The 19441-nt window shown below is 54.4% G+C and overlaps 1 protein-coding gene and 1 pseudogene across 1 annotated transcript; one reads left to right on the top strand and one right to left on the bottom strand.

The window, feature by feature from the left end:
• Positions 1–19441, top strand: part of LOC143692632 (uncharacterized) — a 136395-nt pseudogene that overhangs the window by 41692 nt on the left and 75262 nt on the right.
• On the bottom strand, positions 3727–4680 carry LOC143692566 (olfactory receptor 14C36-like). Its single transcript, XM_077172814.1, has one exon. It carries the CDS (start codon positions 4678–4680, stop codon positions 3727–3729), a length of 954 nt encoding a protein of 317 aa, XP_077028929.1.

The raw sequence follows: 19441 nt of genomic DNA, 5'->3' as shown, positions 1-19441 counted from the left end.
TTGTGGCCCTGTGCTGGCCCAGCCATGGTGGCCCAGCCCCTGTGCTGGCCCAGCCATGGTGGCCCAGCCCCTGTGCAGGCCCAGCCCAGGCCAGGAGCATTGCGGCTGGGAACGGCCCCTGTGCCGTGGTGCCCACAGCAGCCTTGGGGCTCTGTGCCCCATGGCCTCCCTGCTGGGCAGCCTCTGCCAGCTCCTGCAGAGCCCGTGGCACCTGTGGGGCTGCACAGACAGCCCTGCCCCGGGCTCTGCCGGCCTCTGGGCCAGCAGAGAGGCAGCCAGGGCTGGCCATGGCCGGGAACAGGCCCTGAGCCCCGCAGGAGGATGGATCTGGGCCACAGCCAAACTCAGCCCAGGCCAAAGCTGGGCTCAGCAGCCAGGGCTGCCAACACATGGGCACAGAGGCTGGCGCTGATAAATGTCCTGGGCCCCCTCCCTGCTCTGTCCGTGCCACCAAGGGTGCAGAGCAGCCTCCTCTCTGGGCCACTTGCCTGTTTGCAATGCCTTGCACAGGCGCTGGCCCTGCCCCACAAGGCCTGGCCTGAGTCCTGCCCCTGCACGCTCAGCCAGGCTGAGATGGACACTGATGGTTTCTGGGCCAGGCTCTCGGAGCCCAGCCCAGCTCCCTGCAAGCTCTGCCAGCTGCCCTGAGCTCTGGGCAGCACCAAGGGCCTCTCTGAGCCCAGCCCAGCCCAGCCGGCTCTGGCCCCACAGCTCTGCTCAGGCCAGGCTGCTCTGGGCCCTGGCCCCACGGCCTCAGCCCCTGCCAAGGGCACAGCAGCAGCTGCAGATGCCACAGGACTCAGCCCCAGCCATGGGGGAAGGTGCTTGGCCAAGGCCAAAGGAGGCTCCCTGGCTGCCCTGCTGCCCTCGGCCTGAGGTGCTGAGAGCTCTGCAGCCCCTGCTGCCATCCCATCTGCCCAGGGCAGCACAAGAGCCCCGGCCTTGGGGCCCTCAAGAGCTGCTCCTGCTCCAGGCCCAGGGCCCATGCCAAAGCTGGGACAGCAGCCACAAAGCTGTGCCCATTTCTGTTCATTGCTGCTCTCATGGGCATGGATTCTCAGCCATTTGGAGGTTGCTGATGAATTTAAATACTCCAGAGGCCTCTTCGTTCTTGAGCTCTTATTTCAGGAATTCAGTGAAAATTACTCATAAACATTTGTTAAAAAAACCCAAACAAGAAAAGCCCATGGGAATAATTTTAAGGTTTCAACTCTTCTGTGGGTAATGAGACACTTTTCAGAAGTGTATTTAAAGTGAATCTGCTATATTGAAAAAAAGCAGAAAGAACCATTTTTTCCTGTTTTCTTTTTGTTTTTATTGATTGATTATCAGCAGTGTCCTATTGATATTGACCCCCAGCACCTCCTAATGCAGTCTGAATAGATAAAAGATCAAGAACATTCATGGCTGTAAATTAATCTGATTTTGTCCCCACTCCTTCCCCACCATTTCCCTCATCCAACCCCTGGCACTCCTATGGATCAGGAATGGTATGGCCAGCAGGACCATCACGCTATAATATTTTCTCCTGAGATGCTGGGAAGCTTTAACTTTTCCATGTTTTGCATTGGAATGTGATTTGGAGAATTGTTTAGCCAGCAGGTGAAATTGTTCCTAGTTGATGACCAATCACAGGTCCAGCTGTTTTGGGACTCTGGTCAGTCACAAGATTTTATTATCATTCCATTCCTTTACTTTTGAGCCTTCTGATGAAATCCTTTATTTTATTCTTTTAGTATGTTTTCAATATATCATTTTCTTTTCATATAATATATATCATAAAATAATAAATCAGCCATCTGAAACATGGTGTCAGGGTTCTCATCTCTTCCCTCGTCCTGCGACCCCTGTGAACACTGCCCACACAGGAGCAGGGCAGGGATTCTTCCCCTGTGCTCGGCACTGGTTGGGCAGCACCTCGAGTGCTGTGTCCAGTTCTGGGCCCCCAATTTAGGAAGGACATGGAGGGGCTGGAGCGTGTCCAGGGAAGGGCAACAAGGCTGGGGAGGGGTCTGGAACACAAGTCCTGTGAGGAGGGGCTGAGGGAACTGCTGGGGTTGTTTATCCTGGAGAAGAGGAGGCTCAGGGGAGACAAGGCAGTGTCAGGGCACAGGTTGGACTTGATGATCTCCAAGGCCTTTTCCAACCTTGCTGATTCTGGGATTCTCTGAAACCACCCTTGGAGCAGTTGCAGGATGAGCCCTGGGCCTCCTCTTCAGAAGCTCCAGCAGCCCAGGTCCCTCAGCTTCTCCTGGCAGCCCCAAAGCCCATCCTGTCAGTCCTGCAGAGCCTCTGCAGCTCCTTCTCACTGCCCAGAACAGGGAGCCCCAGAGCCAGACCCAGCAGCCCAGATGTGCCCCCCTGGCCTGGGGTGCCTCTGGCAAGGGAGCAGCAGCAGGCACTGCAGGAGCCTGCAGACAATTCCTGCAGCACGTGTAGGATGATCCTGCTGCCCAAGGGACATTCCCATGGTGCCAAGTCAGGAACTGCAATGGGGAGTGGGGCCAGAGAGGAAAGGGCAACCAGGCATGGGCTGTTTGCAGGGGAGGGAACACAGGTGGGCAATTGGAAGAAATTTGTTCAAGAGAAGAGTAAAGAAAGCAAAGGTGCAGCCAAGGAAATGCTCAGGGCAGTTTGGGGGTGGCTGCCAAGCAGCCCTGGCTCTGAGCAACAGCGTCTGCAGTGGCACAGAAAACTCCCAGCTGATGGGAACAAACTTTCTGGCTGAGTGCAGAGGCCAGGACAAAGCTGAGTGGTTTCCCTGGTGTCCCGCAGGCCTTGCTGGCCCCAGGGGCTGATGGCATTTGTGCTCCCTCAGGTTCATGTCCCCACAGCAACAGCATGGGGGTGCTGGCCCTGCTGTGTGCAATGCAAACAGGGGCTGCTGAGGCAGTGCTGCCGTGTCTGTGCCTGCAAGGATGGGGCACCTGTGTGAGCTGGGGGAGAGGCCAGGGCTGCAGAGGGGGGATGTTGTTGGCAGCTGCATGAGGACGCTCTGGGACGCTGCCCTGGGCTGTGCAGCGCACTGGGCATGGATCAGCCCCTGCTCTGCTGCTCCTTCCCGTCTGGCCCAGGGCCCTTGCAGAGCCCCAGCCATGCTGTCTGCCCCCAGCCTGCCCACGGCCAGCCTGGGGCTGCTGACGGGGGTTTCTGTGCTGAGCATTGGCCTGGCCGTGTTCTTGAGAGAGCCTGGGCAAGGAGCCTGGAGCCCCCAGGGCCTGGCCTGAGGCGTCAGCGCTGCCCCAGCAGTGCCCATGGCCTGTCCCTGCTGCAGCCCCGGCACTGCCACCCCCAGGGCTGTGCCCGGCCCCGAGAGCACTCAGGCCCTGCAGCAACACCAGGGCCACCAGGGCAGCGGGGCAGGGCCACGGCAGCAGCACTGGCAACACCAAGTGCTGCTGCTGCTGCTGCTGCTGGGCACAGCTGCTGGGCCAGCTCTGATCTGCCCCAGCTCTGCACACAGACATTGCTGCTGCAGCTCCAGAGAAGGCAACAAAAGGGCATCTCTGCAGAAAACTCTGCTGGGAGATCCTTTAGTTCATTTAAAGCCACTGAGAATGCAGCCCCTCACAGACACAGTCCGTGGCCACAGGGAAGGAGGAGAGAAACAAAAAGAGAAATGGCACAAACAAGGACATTTCTTTGCGGAAAATATGAAAAACCTGAAACAAAGAAATAGAACCTCTGAAACCAAGAAGAAGTATCAAAGTTTACTTTTATTACAATCTATTTACAGATATTCGCTAGCAGTTTAATGTTTCTGAAACCAGTCATCAGTCTCCTCACTGCAGACTTGAGCTCCTGGTTCCTCAGGCTGTAGATGACAGGGTTCAGGGCTGGAGGCACCACCGAGTACAGAACTGACAGGGCCAGATCCAGGGATGGGGAGAAGATGGAGGGGGGCTTCAGGTGAGCAAACATGACAGTGCTGACAAACAGAGAGACCACAGCCAGGTGAGGGAGGCAGGTGGAAAAGGCTTTGTGCCGTCCCTGCTCAGAGGGGATCCTCAGCACAGCCTTGAAGATCTGTGCATAGGAGAAAACAATGAACACAAAGCAACCGAGTCCTAAAAAGGCACTGACAGCCATGAGCCCAAGTTCCCTGAGGTGGGATTCTGAGCAGGAGAGCTTGAGGATCTGTGGGATTTCACAGAAGAATTGCCCCAGGGCATTGCCATGGCACAGGGGCAGGGAAAATGTATTGGCCGTGTGCATGAGAGCATTGAGAAAGGCACTGGCCCAGGCAGCTGCTGCCATGTGGGCACAAGCTCTGCTGCCCAGGAGGGTCCCGTAGTGCAGGGGTTTGCAGATGGACACGTAGCGGTCGAAGCACATAGTAGTGAGGAGAAAATATTCTGCTCCAATGAAGAAGATCAGGAAAAAAACCTGAGCAGCACATCCTGAGTAGGAGATGTTGCTGGTGTCCCAGAGGGAATTGTGCATGGCTTTGGGGACAGTGGTGCAGATGGAGCCCAGGTCGCTGAGGGCCAGGTTGAGCAGGAAGAAGAACATGGGCATGTGCAGGTGGTGGCCGCAGGCTACGGCGCTGATGATGAGGCCGTTGCCCAGGAGGGCAGCCAGGGAGATGCCCAGCAAGAGGCAGAAGTGCAGGAGCTGCAGCTGCCGCGTGTCTGCCAATGCCAGCAGCAGGAAGTGCCTGATGGAGCTGCTGTTGGACATTTGCTGCGGCTGCACATGGGCACCTGTTCATGGAGAAAGGACAGTGAAGAGTTAGAGGAGATACCTGTAACCAAAATCAAAGCCTTTTCCCATACACCTACCATGGAACACACATAGATACACTTCTGTTTTTAAGAATTCTGGTGTTTACTTTAAAGCTTCCCCATACCTCTGCTGGTATTCTTGAATATCAGAAACCCTCACCATTTCTACTGCCCTTAGGGAATAGAGAGCATGTTCTGAGAGGCAAAGTGATAAGTGGAGAGCTAGTGGACAATGTCTGTTCTGTTTGCAGCTTGGAGAAAGGACAGCTCAGACTGAGCCTGAGGGCTCCAGCAAAGGTGATGCTGCTGCTGTCCATGGGCACATTGGCTGAAAGCACATTAGGGATCTCCTGTGAACCTACTGATCACTAAAAGTAACAGTTTGGGTGTCTTGGGAACTTTTAAAATTTCATAATCAATAATTCATAAGAAAAATTTTCCAGGTCAGATATTACAGGCAATTGTCAAAATTTATAATCATCCTTTAATATTTATCACCACCTCCCTACCATTCCTCAGTAGTAGGAAACTGAATACAAAGTCTTAAGAAATTTCTTATATTTTATCAAAATCCTAGTCTTGTAAATATTCTATGACTGATCAGAACCCCTCAGCATGTCAGAGCTTCATGAACATTGTACCTCCCCTGCACCAGAAATACCCAGAGTTGTACTCACAGGCTCTGCAGGCATTGGGATGTTCCAGCTGCAGGAGATGGCTCCAGGAGCTGCAGCTGCACTGTCCTGCAGCCAGAGGTTCCTGTGCCAAGGGCTGGCAGTGATTGTGCCCCAGGCACTTCTCAGCCCCTTCCCAGCCCTGACTGATTGAAGCTCTCTGTGCCTCTGGGCTGTGCCCGGGCTGGCTGCAGGCAGTGCCCCAGCCCTGCTGGGCTGGCACAAGAGCTGCTCATCAAGAGAAATGTGCTTTTGAAGCTCTTCTGGGTGAGCAGGAGCTGCCTCTGTGCCAGGAGCCCAGCCCAGCTCAGCAGCACAGACACAGCACAAGGACTTTAATCAGCCTCTGGGCCTTTGTGCTCAGGCCCTGAACATCAGTCCCTGAGAGGGAGCTGAAGAAACCTCTGCAGAACTCCAAGGCAGAATCCAACTCCAAAGTTTCTTGGACTTTTAATGGGTCCCAGAGAGGGACACAACTGAGCAAGTGTCCCCAGGCCCCAGGCAGAGCAGAGAACTGCAGGCAGTGATGACAGGTGGGGACAAAGAGAAGCCAAGTCTTGGTGCCCTGGGGCCCAGCAGGGTCTGTGCCAGCAAGGGCTGGGAGGAGACACCTTGTCCTGAGGCCCTGGGGCCTCCTGGCACAGCCCCAGCCAGGCTGGGCACTGTCAGCCCCTTGTGCTGCCCTCAGCATCCCCCCCTAGCCCACATCCCAGTGGCCTCAAGGATCTGCTGCAAGGAGTCCCTGGGGAGCCTTGCTCAGCAATGGCCCTGGGGGCTCCTGAATGCTCCCTGCAGGGACTGCAGGTTTTTCAAAGGACTTTGGCTTTGGCTTTTGCCTTGCAGTCTCTGAGAGGTTTGTGCAATCATGGCCTCCAATTATCTGCTGTAATTAGTCCCCGGAGAGGCTTTGTCATTAACAACACTTAGTGGGGCTCATTAATGCTTCAAGGTACTTCAGTTATTTGAAGGTACTTGGTGTTTCCCTTTTGATAGAGACTCTGTGAGAGGTTTGTGCAATCATGGCCCCAATTAACGGCTTTAACGAGTCCCTTGAGAGCTTTGCACTGACACTCAGTGGGTCTCATTAATGCTTTGAGATACTCAAAATTTTTAAGGTAGTTTGGAATTTCCTTTCCATATTGAGACTCTGAGAGGTTTTTGGTTAATCCTGGTCTCCAATTCTCTCCTCCAAGATGTCCATGAGAAGCCTGTGTTGGGGATGGACCTCAGTGGGACCCATTCATGCTTTGAGACACTTTGGGGTTTTCTTCTGACTTTGACTCCTGGAAAGGTTTGTGCCATCTCCTCTCAGGCCCTGAGGTTCAAGAGCTCAGCTCCAAATGCACCACAGGGCTCATCAGGATGCGGCAAGTCCTGACAAACCATGGCTCTGCCTTGATTTCCCTCTGCTCTTATGCAGTTTATCAGGAATGTATCTGGAGTGATTTTGGTTTGCTAATTTGAGATTTCTCAGCCAATGCACCTATCAGTGCAGTGGGATCAGTGTTAGCTAATTACCATTGCACTCACTGGAATATATTTACTCATTTCCTGCTGTGAGATAGGATTAGGAAAAAGGCAAAGTAGGCTCAAAATTTTAAAAGGGTATATAGAAAAGTTTATTACCACTAGATAGAAAAAAGAATAATAAGAATCTGAACACTTCTCCTCTCCCTACAACCTTTTCTTTCTTACTGACAATGCAAGGAGACAAAACCTGAAATTTTCAGTCAGTTTACACCATCTAGAACAGTCTTTCTTCAGTTCACTTAGGGAGAGGAGACTCTCTTTCATGCTATGGAGACTTCTCCATAAGAAAAATGTTCTCTTGTGGCTCTCAATTCCCACGAATAGCAGGTGCCCAGAAAATATGCAAGTGTGAAGTCCCTCCCATTTTTCACAGCTTAACCCACAGCTGGTTTTATGGGCCATGTACACTTATGGGGTATGAGTTTAAAGATGAGCTGTTCAAGAGCAAAGATTCTCTTCATCTATTTCTGAAATCATCTTCATCTCTGAGAACAGAGATCTTCTTCTTCTCTCCCTGAGGGCACAGGATCTCACCACTCTTCTCTCTTTCTCTGTTTAAACTTCTCATGGGATCACAGCTACTTCAACATTTGCTTACTTTAGCATGGAGGTTTTTGCTGAACAGGTCATCTCCCCATATTTTCAAACAGTTATAGGGAAAAGAGAGTCTGATATATTAATTCCATCCTTCTCCATAGCTTTACAAGAGGATTTCAGCCCCAAGATCAAGGCATCTCCTCATTCCTTCCATCTGGGACTCAGCTTCCCCTTCAGTGACCTGGGTGTCTTCATGTTTGTCCTTTTCTCTCACTGGAGGGAGGATGGAAGCACTGAAAGAGTTCATATCTCACCCGGGGCCTGCAGATGGTTCCGTGCCCCCGGCCGGGCTCGGTGCTTGCGGCCGGAGCTGTTTTACGATGGAGGTTTCTGCAGCGGCTGCGCTGGGGCTGTGTCAGGATGGGCCGCGCTGGGGCAGGGCCAGGATCTCAGCAGCCAGGCCAGAGCACAGCAGCAGCACGGCCGGGGGCCGATGGCTTCTCCTGCCCCTGCCCGGGGCTTGCGGCTGAAGCCCCAAGGGTGGCAGAATCTTGGCCGAGCCGGCCCGGCCCGGGGCTGCTCCTGGGGCCCGGCGGATCCTGGCTGGGCCCGGGCTGGCGGCGGGGCAGGGCTCAGCAGGGCCCAGATGTTCCCAACTGCAGCCATGGCCCGGCCCGGCCTCGGCCCCGCGGCCTCCCCTGCCCTGCCCGGCAGCCGATGGGGCCTGGCGGGGTCCCTGGGAAGGGGCCCGGCCCCACGGCAGGAGCCGCCCGGCCCGGCCTGGCTGAGACGGGGCCGGGTCAGCCTTGTTACCTCTGGGCCAGCCAGAAGGGAAAGAGACCCTCCCAGGCTTTCCCATCTTTAACATGTGTCTTCACAGAGGCGTGTACAGTCTCCTTAGTGGTTTAACAGATTGTCAGTTCTCAAAGCTGATTACTGATTGGTTTTTTTGTCAGACACAGATGAAACTGCTAGCAGCTTCTCTAAGAACATCACTTCATGATGCAAAATCACCACAACAGCCCAGAGCCCAGAGCTCCTTTGTCCATATGTATCGGTCATGTGCCCAAGTCCTCAAAAACCCTTCTTGGGAGATCTCTGGGCCCTTTCCAAGGTTTTTTCAACTGAAAGCATTCCACTCAGAGTCTAAGAAAATCACCAGCAGACATGGCCAGCCTGACCTGTCTGTCCTTACTACTTTTGTCTGGGAGCAATCTTTGGATATATGGAATTTGGGAAGCCAAATTCTAATTTTGGCCATGGACCATGGACATGAAGGTTGGTTCTTTTCCGTAGGAAGGAAGGAACAGAGCCCCAGTGTTTGCCAGGCAGAAGAGAGGTGACCACCAGAGGACAAGGCCAGCCAGAAGCGGCAGGTTTTTTTTTCAGAGAAACCCTTGCATATAGGAAAATTTTTAGAGAGAATACCAATTTTGGCAATGGACATTTAAAAAAAGGGATGGTTCCTTTCTATAGCAAGGAAAGCACGGAGCCCCAGTGTTCCAGGAGCTGATGAGAGGCAGCCCTTGACATTGCAACATCAGCCAGAGCTGTCAGGTGGCCCCTGGGAGGCCAAGCCAGCCAGGCCTGTTCCATGTTCCCTCAGTTCCATGGGGCCCCACAGTGTCCCAATGGTCCTTTGCTTCCCTGAGGCCCTGAGGTGTCATAATGCCCCCTTGGTGACACCAGGCCCTGAAGGGTCCCAATGGTCTCCATGGTTCCATCAGGCCCCACAGAGCCATAATGGTCTCTGGGTTCCATGAAGCCCCGCTGGGTCACCATGGCCCCTTGGTTCCATGGGCTCCAGTGGTGCCACAATGATCCCCTTGGTTCCATGAGGTCCCCACAGTGTCCCAGTGTTCTCCATGGGAAGGAAAGAACCCAGCCCCAGTGTTGCAGGGGCAGTCACCAGAGGTCAAGGCCAGCCAGGCTTGATGGTACTGGCAGATTGTGCCTGGGAGCAACCCTTGGATATCCAGAATTTTGGAGGTGGAATCCCAATTTCAGACATGGACACCTGGAGGATAAGGATGCTTGTTTTCCATTGGAAAGAAAGCACGGAACACTGATTCAACAGTGACATTTGGGGATCTATGGGGAGCATTGGGGATCGTTTCTGCACCTCGTGACCCAACAGGAGCTTCTCTAATAAATGTTGCCTGAAGCTCCCACTGTGCTCATGACAGGAACCCCTGTGAGTGTCTGGGACATCCCAGCTCTCTGGCAGCCTAGGGACTCCTGGGATGTCACCATGGAATGGCTGTGACTGCCTCTGACCACAGGGCTCTTTACCATCCTAGAAACCCCTCGGAGGTCTCCATGGAGCCCCTGTCTCTGCCTGTGACATTCCAGCTCTGGAACAGCCTGGAGATTCTTGGAAAGTCCCCATGGAACCCTTCTGAGGGCCTGTGACAAATCTGATCCTTAGCAGGCAACCATCCCCAGCCCCCTGTTGCTATGCTCAGTCCTTTGGCAGCTCCATGGAGACCCCATGCCAGGGGTGGTTGCCATGGCCACCAGGGCTGGCACCAGCTGGGATGCTCGGTTTCCACGGGCCGGGCTTCAGGAATGGGATTCCCCAATTTCCTGCTCCCGCTAAAACCACGCTGCCCTCGCTGCCCTCCCGCCTCCCATGGAAAGCACAAAAGGCAAAGATCCCGGGCTGGGATAAGAACAATTTATTGGGAACTGCAAGGAGATAAAGAACAAAAAGGAACAAAAAAAATATTGATAACAGAAGGGATAAGTAAAACTATTTACAGAGAAAACTACAACATCAACAACTAGTTCTTCCTGGCAATGTATTTCCTCCTGTCTGGAAAGGACACCCTTCTCCTCAGGGAGAGAGAGAGAGAGAGAGTCCCTTTCCTGCCCCTGGCAATGACCTGAGGTGGGAGTGAATGTAATGACAGGGCCATGGCCAGACCCTCATGTTCTCCAATCCCACATCATGTCATTGCCAGGGGCAGGAAAAGGGACAGGTGTCTTCCCAGCATGGATCACAGGGAACATGGATCACCAGAACTCTGACCAACGTGGGGTCTCCAATGGGGGATAAAGCTGGAGCAGTGCATTAAACTCTTCCTGCAGTTGGGGCATGTGCAGGGCTTCTTTTACTGGTGCCTCCGTTGGTGTCTGCTCAAGTGAGAGCTGCTGGTGAAGCTCTTCCCACACTGGGAAGGGCCTCTCGTAGGGCCTCTCCCCAGTGTGGATGCGCCGGTGGGTCACGAGGGTGGAGTTGTGCTTGAAGCCCTTCCCGCAGTCGGGGCAGAGGAAGGGCCTCTCATCCGTGTGAATGCGCTGGTGCTGGAGGAGCTGAGAGCTGGTGTGAAACCTCTTCCCACACTCGGGGCACTGGTAGGGCCGCTCCCCTGTGTGGGTCATTTGGTGGATGATCATTTGGGTCTTCCTACTAAAGGTCATCCCACATTCCCCACAGTTGTATGGCCTTTCCCCAGTGTGGATCCTCTGGTGGCAGATCAAGAGAGGCTTCTGCCTAAAGCTCTTCCCACATTCCCCACACTCATAGGGTCGTTCCCTGGTGTGGGTCTTCTGGTGGGAGATCAGGTTACAGTTCTGGCTGAAGCTCATCCCACATTCCCCACACTCGTAGGGCTTCTCCCCGGTGTGGATCCGCCGGTGCCTGATGAGGTGGGAGTTGCACTTGAAGCCCATCCCACAGTCAGGGCAGTGGAAGGGCCTCTCATCCGTGTGAATCCGCTCATGCAGGAGGAGATCAGAGCTGGTGTAAAACCTCTTCTGACACTGGGGACACTCGTAGGGCCTCTCCCTCTCCCCAGCGTGGATGCGCTGGTGGGTGATGAGGGTGGAGTTGCGCTTGAAGCCCTTCCCACAGTCAGGGCAGCGGAAGGGCCTCTCCTCAGTGTGAATCTGCTGGTGCTGGAGGAGACTGGAGTTGGTCTGAAACCTCTTCTGACACTGGGGACACTCATAGGGCCTCTCCCCAGTGTGGATGCGTTGGTGGGTGATGAGGGCAGAGCTGCAGCTGAAGCCCTTCCCACACTCCCCACACTCGTAGGGCCATTCCCCAGTGTGGATCATCTGGTGGCTGATCAGGGTGCTGCTCTGCCTGAAGCTCTTCCCACACTCCAAGCACTTGTGGGCCTTCTCCCCATCATGAAGCTGCCCATGGACCACCAGCTCTGAGCTCTGGCTGAAGCTCTGTCCACCTTCCTGCCTCAGGGTGGGTCTTTCCTCCTCAGAGCACCCTGGGCTGGGTTTGCAGCCCCTCCTCCTGTGGGATCTCTGGGGCTTTTCCTCCCCATTGGATTCCTGTGCCCTGGAGTCACTCAAAATGGCCTCTTCCATGAGTTTCTGCTGTGGGGATTTCTCCTCCCTGGTCTCCATGCTCAGATCCTTCCCGGGGGGAGGAAGGACAAGGAGAGGATGGGATTGGCCTCCGTGCCAGAGGGAAGGGGAAGGAGATCCCCCCAGTGCATCCCCAGCAGGACGGGGTTGGCAGCAGGGTTGTCCTGCAGCCGGGGGCTGTGCTGGGCTGGGAGATGGAGCAGGAGAAAGGGGGAAAGGGGCACTGACTTCCTCCTCACCTGCCTGCGTGTCCCGGGCCTCCTTCCTCTTCCTTGCAGCCTCCTCCTCCATCTGGCAAAGGTTTGGGGATGTGAAATCCTGTTTTGGGAGGAAAGCAAGGGATGAGCGCATTGAATTTTTACTGGTTTGAAGACAAACCTGGGGGAGAGTCTAAACCAGAATTACAATTTAATAAGGAAAGAAGATCAAGGCAATGATACAGAAACACTGCCTTAAACTGACAGAGTCAGGATATAACCTGACACCCTGTTGCTCAGGGTGGTGGCAGCAGTCCCATTAAATGGTGGCTGCAGTCCTGTTGGAGTGATGAATGTGATTCTGTCCAAGCAGTGATCCTGTAGAAGGGTCAGGTCTTCCTCTGAAGGTCCAGTGGTGGTTCTGGAGCTCTTGTCCTCTGGGAATCCAGTAGGCAAGCTGCTCCTGGTGTTGCAAGGCTCAGCTTATATCCAGGTAGGAATGCTTGGATCCTCCCCCTGGGCGGAGCATCCCACAATGGGATGATGGAATTTTATCAGTCCTGCAGTGACACACAATGGCCCATTCACAGAAGATATCTCCCCTGGAGGGCGTTATCAGGGCTGAGGCATGGAAGAGATCAAGAACACTGCCCCGCCTGTTTATAGCAGTTGATGAAGATGGGGATTGAAAACATGCATTTGGTTCCATCTTACACTGCAGCCTGAAACAGTGGGGGAATCCCTGCTCAGGGGGTGAACACCACCCCCCTTACCCAAACTGGCTCAGGTGTGAAACCTCCACCCCGGGAAGGCCACACACACAGGGGACAATGTCACACTTGCCCTGCCCCAGGGGAGGTCTCTGTCCCTGTCACTCTGTGGCTGTCACCCCTTTTCTCTTTCACAGGCCGGGGGCTTTGCCAAATCTAAGAATAATTTTTTTTCTCTTTCCCTGTCACCTTTGTGACATCTACACAGAGCTTTCCCTTCCTTTTCATAATCTTTTCATAAAAGAGGTATCGCAATGTATTGGGCCGAATTTCCACTTTTCTTATATTGGAACCTGCCAGCAGCTGAGCTGGAGCTGTGCAGGACCAATGGATTTTGGAATTGCCACAAAATTGCTTCTACTGTGAGTTTTGGGATTTGTTTGCGTTTTCCCCACAAGTGACTTGTGGGAAGAGCAATTGGGTCTGGGGCTAGATGAGTCTGGGACTAGGATGTGATTTAATACAGAACTGTGATTGTGTCTGAACATGGAGTGAGATTGAGACCAGGATCAGGGTCAGGTTTGGGACTGAGCTCACCCAGAGCAGGACAGGAGGGGATGTCACTGTGGGAAGGTTTGGGGAAAATACTGATTTGGGGAGAAACAAGGTGTGAATGCCTTCGGTTGGGGATTCCTCTTGCCCAAGTCCATCTCTAGAAGTCACCTGATGTCCATAATAACCTCCAAAAATCAAGAGTGTATAAAAAAAGTGCCACCAGGAGTGTCCCATTTCCAGTCTCATCCCTCTGGGGTTCTGGTGGTCCCCTGTCTCTTGGCTGTTGTGGATCCCATGGGTCCTGGGGATCCCCCCTCTCCAGGGTCCTGCTAAGGGATGCAGGCGGATTTTGGGGTCACAAGGTCCCCCTCTCCAGCCTCCCCCCAATCCAGCCACTTGGGGTTCCCCCTTCTTTCCACCACCCTGTCCTGCTTTAGGGCAATTTTGGGAGAAAACTCCCGAAAGGGGTTTCCTCTAGAATGCAGATTCAGCAGCCCCACCCTCAGCCAGTTCGGGAAAATATTTCCTTGCGAAAAGTGAAAAAAACACTTTATTTAACAGGCAAAGCATTCACCAACACAAAAATTGAACAATATTAAGCAATAAAACCTCCTGCTGCTGGAAAATAGGTGACAAACTCCGGAAGTCCCTCCTTGGGCTGGGGCTTGGCTCACTCAGTGTCTTATCAGTCTCTTATCAGTGTCTTATCAGTCTCTTACCAGTCCCCCTGTATTGGAAATGCCACGGCCCAGGCTCAGCCCGGTGGGCCACAGGTGGGAGCTGCCGGTGGTGTTCTGGGTGTTCAGTCCAGAGCAGGTTTAAACAGCTCCAAAGAAAAAGAAAACCCACAGTCCAGGGAACTTCTCTGCCTCAGAGAGCTAAAAACTAACTAAAAGCAAAGTAGAGCTCTGTCCCACCCTCTGTGCATCCAGGAGCCGGAATGTGGAGGAGTGAGTGCAGTGTCTGAAAACAAACTGCAGCTTCTTCCTCCTCCCCTTGGCTCTCAGAACCAGCCTTAAAGGTGCAGAACTCATTTCTGGGCTAAACGGGCCGATGGGGCACGAGCATCATGAAGTCACCCCAAGACGCGCCCCTGTCAGGGTCAGGGGGTCCCGTCCCCACCTCACCTCCGGGCTGCCGGGGGTGTCCCAGCTCCGGTATCGCCCCTTCCCCTCTCCCCGTCCCGGGGGTCCCTCGTTCCACAGCCCCGGCTCTCACGGGGATCCCCAAAACCAATGTCCCGCCCCGTCGGTACCGGGCCATCCCCACGTGGACCCCCCGGGACCCTCCCGAGGGGCGATCGCGGCTCCTCTGCCCCCGAAAAAGCTCCTCTTAGGGAGCCCGGAGATACCCGGGGCTCGAGTCCGGGATCTGCCGGCTCCCAACACGCTCCAAAAAAATCCTCCCGGAGACCCCTGGCTGGAGCCGGGGCGAGCTCGGCCTCGCCCTCACCTGCGGCTCGGGGCTGGGGGCGATGCTCCCGGGGCAGGGGCTGCTGCAGGCTCAGCGTGCGGGCGCTGCGAGCGCCGGGATTCTCCCGCTCCCGCTCCTGCTCCTCCTCTCCCTCCTCTTCCTCCCGCATTTCCTCCGCTGCCAGCCCGGACCCCCCTTTCCCACCCCTCTGCCCCGCGGCCCCGCAGCCCCGGCTGCTGGGTGGGGGAGCCCCCGATCGGCCCCAGGGCTGGGCAGGGGGCTCGGGGACCCCCCCGGGGCGGATCCGTGCCCCCGGCCCGAGCCCCAAACTCCGCTCCGGGGCCGCTGGGCTCTGCGGGTCCGCCTGGCAACCGGTGAGTCATCGGCGAGAAAAGCTCTGGTTGGCTGGAAATTGTACAGCGCCTCCTCTGATTGGCTGGAATTGTGAAAGGCGCTGCGCCCTGCGGGTGGCCCCGGCAGCTGCGGAGTCCGGGCCGGAGCCTTTTCCTCTTTCTTTCTCCCCCTCTGAGAACTCTTTCCTATTTCTTTCTTTCTCTGAGATCTCTTCCCGATTTCTTTCTCTCCCTCTCTCCTCCCATTTCTTGTTCAGTTCAATCCAAGTTCGAGCAGATCCACAGGTTGCGTTCCCACGCTCTCATTCGCACCTTCCCTGGGGCAGAGGCGTCTCTCCCTCGCGAAATCGTAACCCATGGGCAGGGTCCCTTCCACCGCAGTCGTTCCAGGATTCTGTCAGTGACTCGCTTTCCTTCTTTCCTCTACTTCCAGCTGGGAATGTGATGGAAAATGTCGGAAAGCCACCTTTGCCGTGTGCTCTGGGAGCCCACAGAGCTGCTGGCCCTTGTCCCCTGGCCCTGCACAGCTCCTTGGGAGGCACGGCAGGAGCAGCACCCTGGGAACCTCGGGAATGCCCCTCTGGGATCCATGGCACACACTGCCAGGGGCTGGAATTCCAGTTCCCAGCCAGGAAAAGATGTTCCTGCCCTGGAAGGCAAAGCTCTCAAGAAGGAGCCAAAAGCCAAGTGGAGCAAGATCTTACAGTGACATTTCACTGCAAGCCTTCATAACTTCACCCATGGTTGTTGTAGCTCCTGGATTGGGAATTAAATCAGGGCAGGGTCTTTGGTGGGAGCTGCCCTGGGTCAAGGGAGACACTGAGAGAGAAACAGAGCAGGCAAAGAGAGGCAGGAGAGAAAGCAGAACACAAAAACAATTAGCTGAGAAGGTGGCACTCTGAAAACAGACCAGAACTGACTGAAAAGGAATATGACAGAAAGAAACAATTTTGCCCCTTTTATTTCCTATCAAAATACAATTTCTTCCCCTTCTCACAAACCTCCTCCCAGTGTCATTCAGCAGGGCTGTCAGAAAGTTTTTCATTCTGGGTGGATGTTCCAGACTGCAGCCACAGGCAAACAGGGAATGGGGATTTTCCTGCTCCTGGGGAGTTTGACATCCTCAGCTGAGGAGAGGAGGAGGCACCACAAGAAAAGGGCAGCCAGGCTTCATCCTCCCACAGGAAAGAGAGGGGAGAAATCTCTCATCCTGTCTGCAGCTGCTCCCACAGGGATGTGAGGGCTGATCCCAGAGCCCCAAGGGTCACAGTCAGGGCTGCCCTCAGGGAATGCTCATCTGGTATTGAGGGGCAGCGTGGGAGCACCTGGATCTTGGGGCACCCAGCTGCCCCCCATGTTTGGAGGTGCCTGAGGAGGGCTGGGACAATGCCAGGGACATCCTGCAGTGACATCCCCCCTGTCCTGCTCTGGGTGAGCTCAGTCCCAAACCTGACCCTGATCCTGGTCTCAATCTCACTCCATGTTCAGACACACTCACAGTTCTGTATTTAATCTCATCCCAGTCCCAGACTCGTCTAGCCCCAGACCCAATCCCAACCCCAGCCCTAAAGCCAATCCCATGTCTCGCCTTAACCCCAGTCCTAGCTCTAATCCAAATCTCAGCCCCAACTCCAAGCCCAGCCCCAATTCCAGCCCCTTCCTAAATCCTCAGCCCCAAACCAAATCCCAGGTTCAGCCCTTCTGGGGCTTTGGGGGTGTCTCTGTCCCTGTGACCCCGATGATGTTTGGGTGGGGTCCCAGCAGGGCTGAGAGGGACAGAGACCCCCCCGGCCTCGCCAGGGGTGAGAAGGTGGCAGAGCCCCCCCAGCCCCGAGCAGCCTCAGCGGTGAGAGGGACACAGAGCCCCTGGTGCCCAGCCCTGCACAGGCATTGCCTGAGGCCAGAGGGATGGAGACCCCCCGAGCATCCCCCAGGGCCAGGGGACAGAGAGCCCCGAGCATCCCCTGGGCTGAGAGGGACAGAGACTGCCCCGAGCACCCCCTGGCACAGGGGAGAGAGGGAGGGAGACCCCCAGGCATTCCCTGGGTGAGAATGATGGAGACCCCTGGGGAATGGCCTGGGGTGACAGGGACAGGGACACCCCTGGGGAATGGCCTGGAGTGACAGGGACAGGGACAACCCCCCCCAGCCCCTCCCAAGCATTCCCAGGGCATGAGGTACAGAGACCCCTCGAGCATCCACTGAGCACTGTGTTATAAATGAGAAACTTGACTAGCCCAATATTCAAGCAACAATCAATTTATTAATTAATATGGTAAAGTATGAGCAATACAGCGCTGGGTACAGTGGGGGAAGTTTTCCCTCCAAATGCACACCCATAGTTGAGGCTTACAGGTATTTATAGGGGTACTTATCAGCTTTCTCAGCAGTTTCTAGTCCCAATTTTTACTCAGCAGCAGTTTCTATTCCCAATTTTTACCTCACAACTCTATACACTATTGTGATTTAGTTTTTCTCAGGATGTTTCCCAGAAAGGAGTATCCCCAGATGGTGGTGGTTCGGTTTCCAACAGAAGGAAGAAGTTTCCCAGATGGTGAGGTCCTGCTCTCCAGATGTGGGTCCACCTTTTGATTGCAAGGACTATAAATCTCATCTAATTCCATGAGCCCCTGCAATGTCAAAATGGACCTTTGGATCCATGGGGGCCCACAGTGTCACAATGGGCTCTTTTGGTTCCACAGCTTCCCTATGGCCCCTCGGTTCCATGTGTCCTGCACTGTTCCATGAATCCTTAGTTCCATGGATCCTGTAGGGTCACAATGGTCTCCTTGGTTTCATGCTGCCACAGCTGCCATAATTTCCATGGTATCACAACTGCCCTTGGATCCCAAGAGGCCCCATCGTGTGACAATGGCCCCTTGCTTCCATGACGCCCTGCAGTGTCACAATGGTGCCCATGATTCCATCAGGCCCTGCAGTGTCACCATGGACAGTTGGTTCAATGACACTCCACAATGTCCCCACGGACCCCTTGGTTCCACAGAGCCCCACTGTGTCACTGTGGTCCCTTTGGTTCCAGGGCTCAGAAGTGCCAGAATGACCCTTTGGTTCCATCAGGCCTTGAAGGTTCACAATGGTCTCCATGGTTTCACGAGTACCCCCTGTGTCACAAGAGACTCTTGGGTCCCTGAAGTTCTTCAGTGTCACAATGGGCCCTTGGTTCCATGAGGTTTGGCAGAGTCCCAATTGACTCCTTGGTTCCATGAAGCCCTTCTGTGTCACAATGCCCACGGTTCCATGAGTTTCCATGGTGTCACCACGGTCTCCTTGGATCCCCAGTATCACCATGGTCTCCTTGGTACCATCCAGGCCTTGTAACAAAAGGTACTGAGCCATTTTGTGCCTTAGATGAAAGGCTGCAGAACTCATGGTTGTGAGGCTGTGTCACTGATAAGAAACAAAAACCACCTGAATCTGAACGCAAAATATCATCTCAAGCACCTTCAATCCAGGCCTCGACAGAGGTAGAAAATACAAACTGAGATTCCACAGTAAATCAAAAACAGGGACCGTACTTTGAATGCATGCAAAATGCATTCAAGTGCATTCCAATGCACTCGATATGATTGGGAGGTGATGATCCCCTATTCCAAGAGTGAACCTAAGAAGGGCTGACTATTGAAGGAACCACAGAGAAGCACAATAGAAGAAAAGCAGGTGGCATAGGTAATTCTGGGATAGGCAGACCAGAAAGCAAGAGCAGATGAGCCAGTGTAGTCGCCACCAAGGAGATCACATTCACATGCTGTGGGCAGCAACCCCATCAGGCCATGTCACCATCCCCTGGCACAAGGGGGGTCACGATGGTTCGTATTACTGATCTCAGAGCCCAAAGACTCACAGCAGGGGACCTTCAGTATTAACCAAAACAAATGCACCTTTCATTGAGTGCCCACAGCAGATGCAACACAAGGATTGGAAAGCAGATAAAGGAGAGAGAGACAGAGAAAAGGAGGGGGGGAATAGCTGCCAAGAGAGAGATGAAATCCTCGTGGTCCAGCCAATAGATCTGTCTTGTCACGTCAGGGAGAGTCTCAAAGTCTTTGGTTAACTCAGGGCTCTTTTATAATCTACCACCGGGAGGGGAGCAGGACGGCACATGGAGGGAACAGTGGAGAATAAACCCATTGAGAACAGGTACAGACAGCCCAGTTCTGAACAGCACAAACCAGTGCCAGCAGTGAGCGGGGCCTGTTGTTTCAGGACTGGTTCCTATGGGAAACATCCCGCTTCCCATGGCAGACATCCCGCTCCAGTCAGGCCAGCACCCCTGGGTTAGAATTTGAAGGGTCTCAGTCTCAGTCCTCGGGGAGGGCTTCAAGCTCCGTCCTTGACAGCAGTTGTGAAGCAGATGAGGGATCTTTGGACCGTCTCTTACAGACTGACATCCCAAAACAT

Source organism: Agelaius phoeniceus, assembly GCF_051311805.1.
Source record: "Agelaius phoeniceus isolate bAgePho1 chromosome W unlocalized genomic scaffold, bAgePho1.hap1 SUPER_W_unloc_2, whole genome shotgun sequence".
Classification (NCBI taxonomy): domain Eukaryota; kingdom Metazoa; phylum Chordata; class Aves; order Passeriformes; family Icteridae; genus Agelaius; species Agelaius phoeniceus.
Note: the sequence above shows the minus strand (reverse complement) of the source record. Positions and strands in the feature narration are given on the sequence as shown.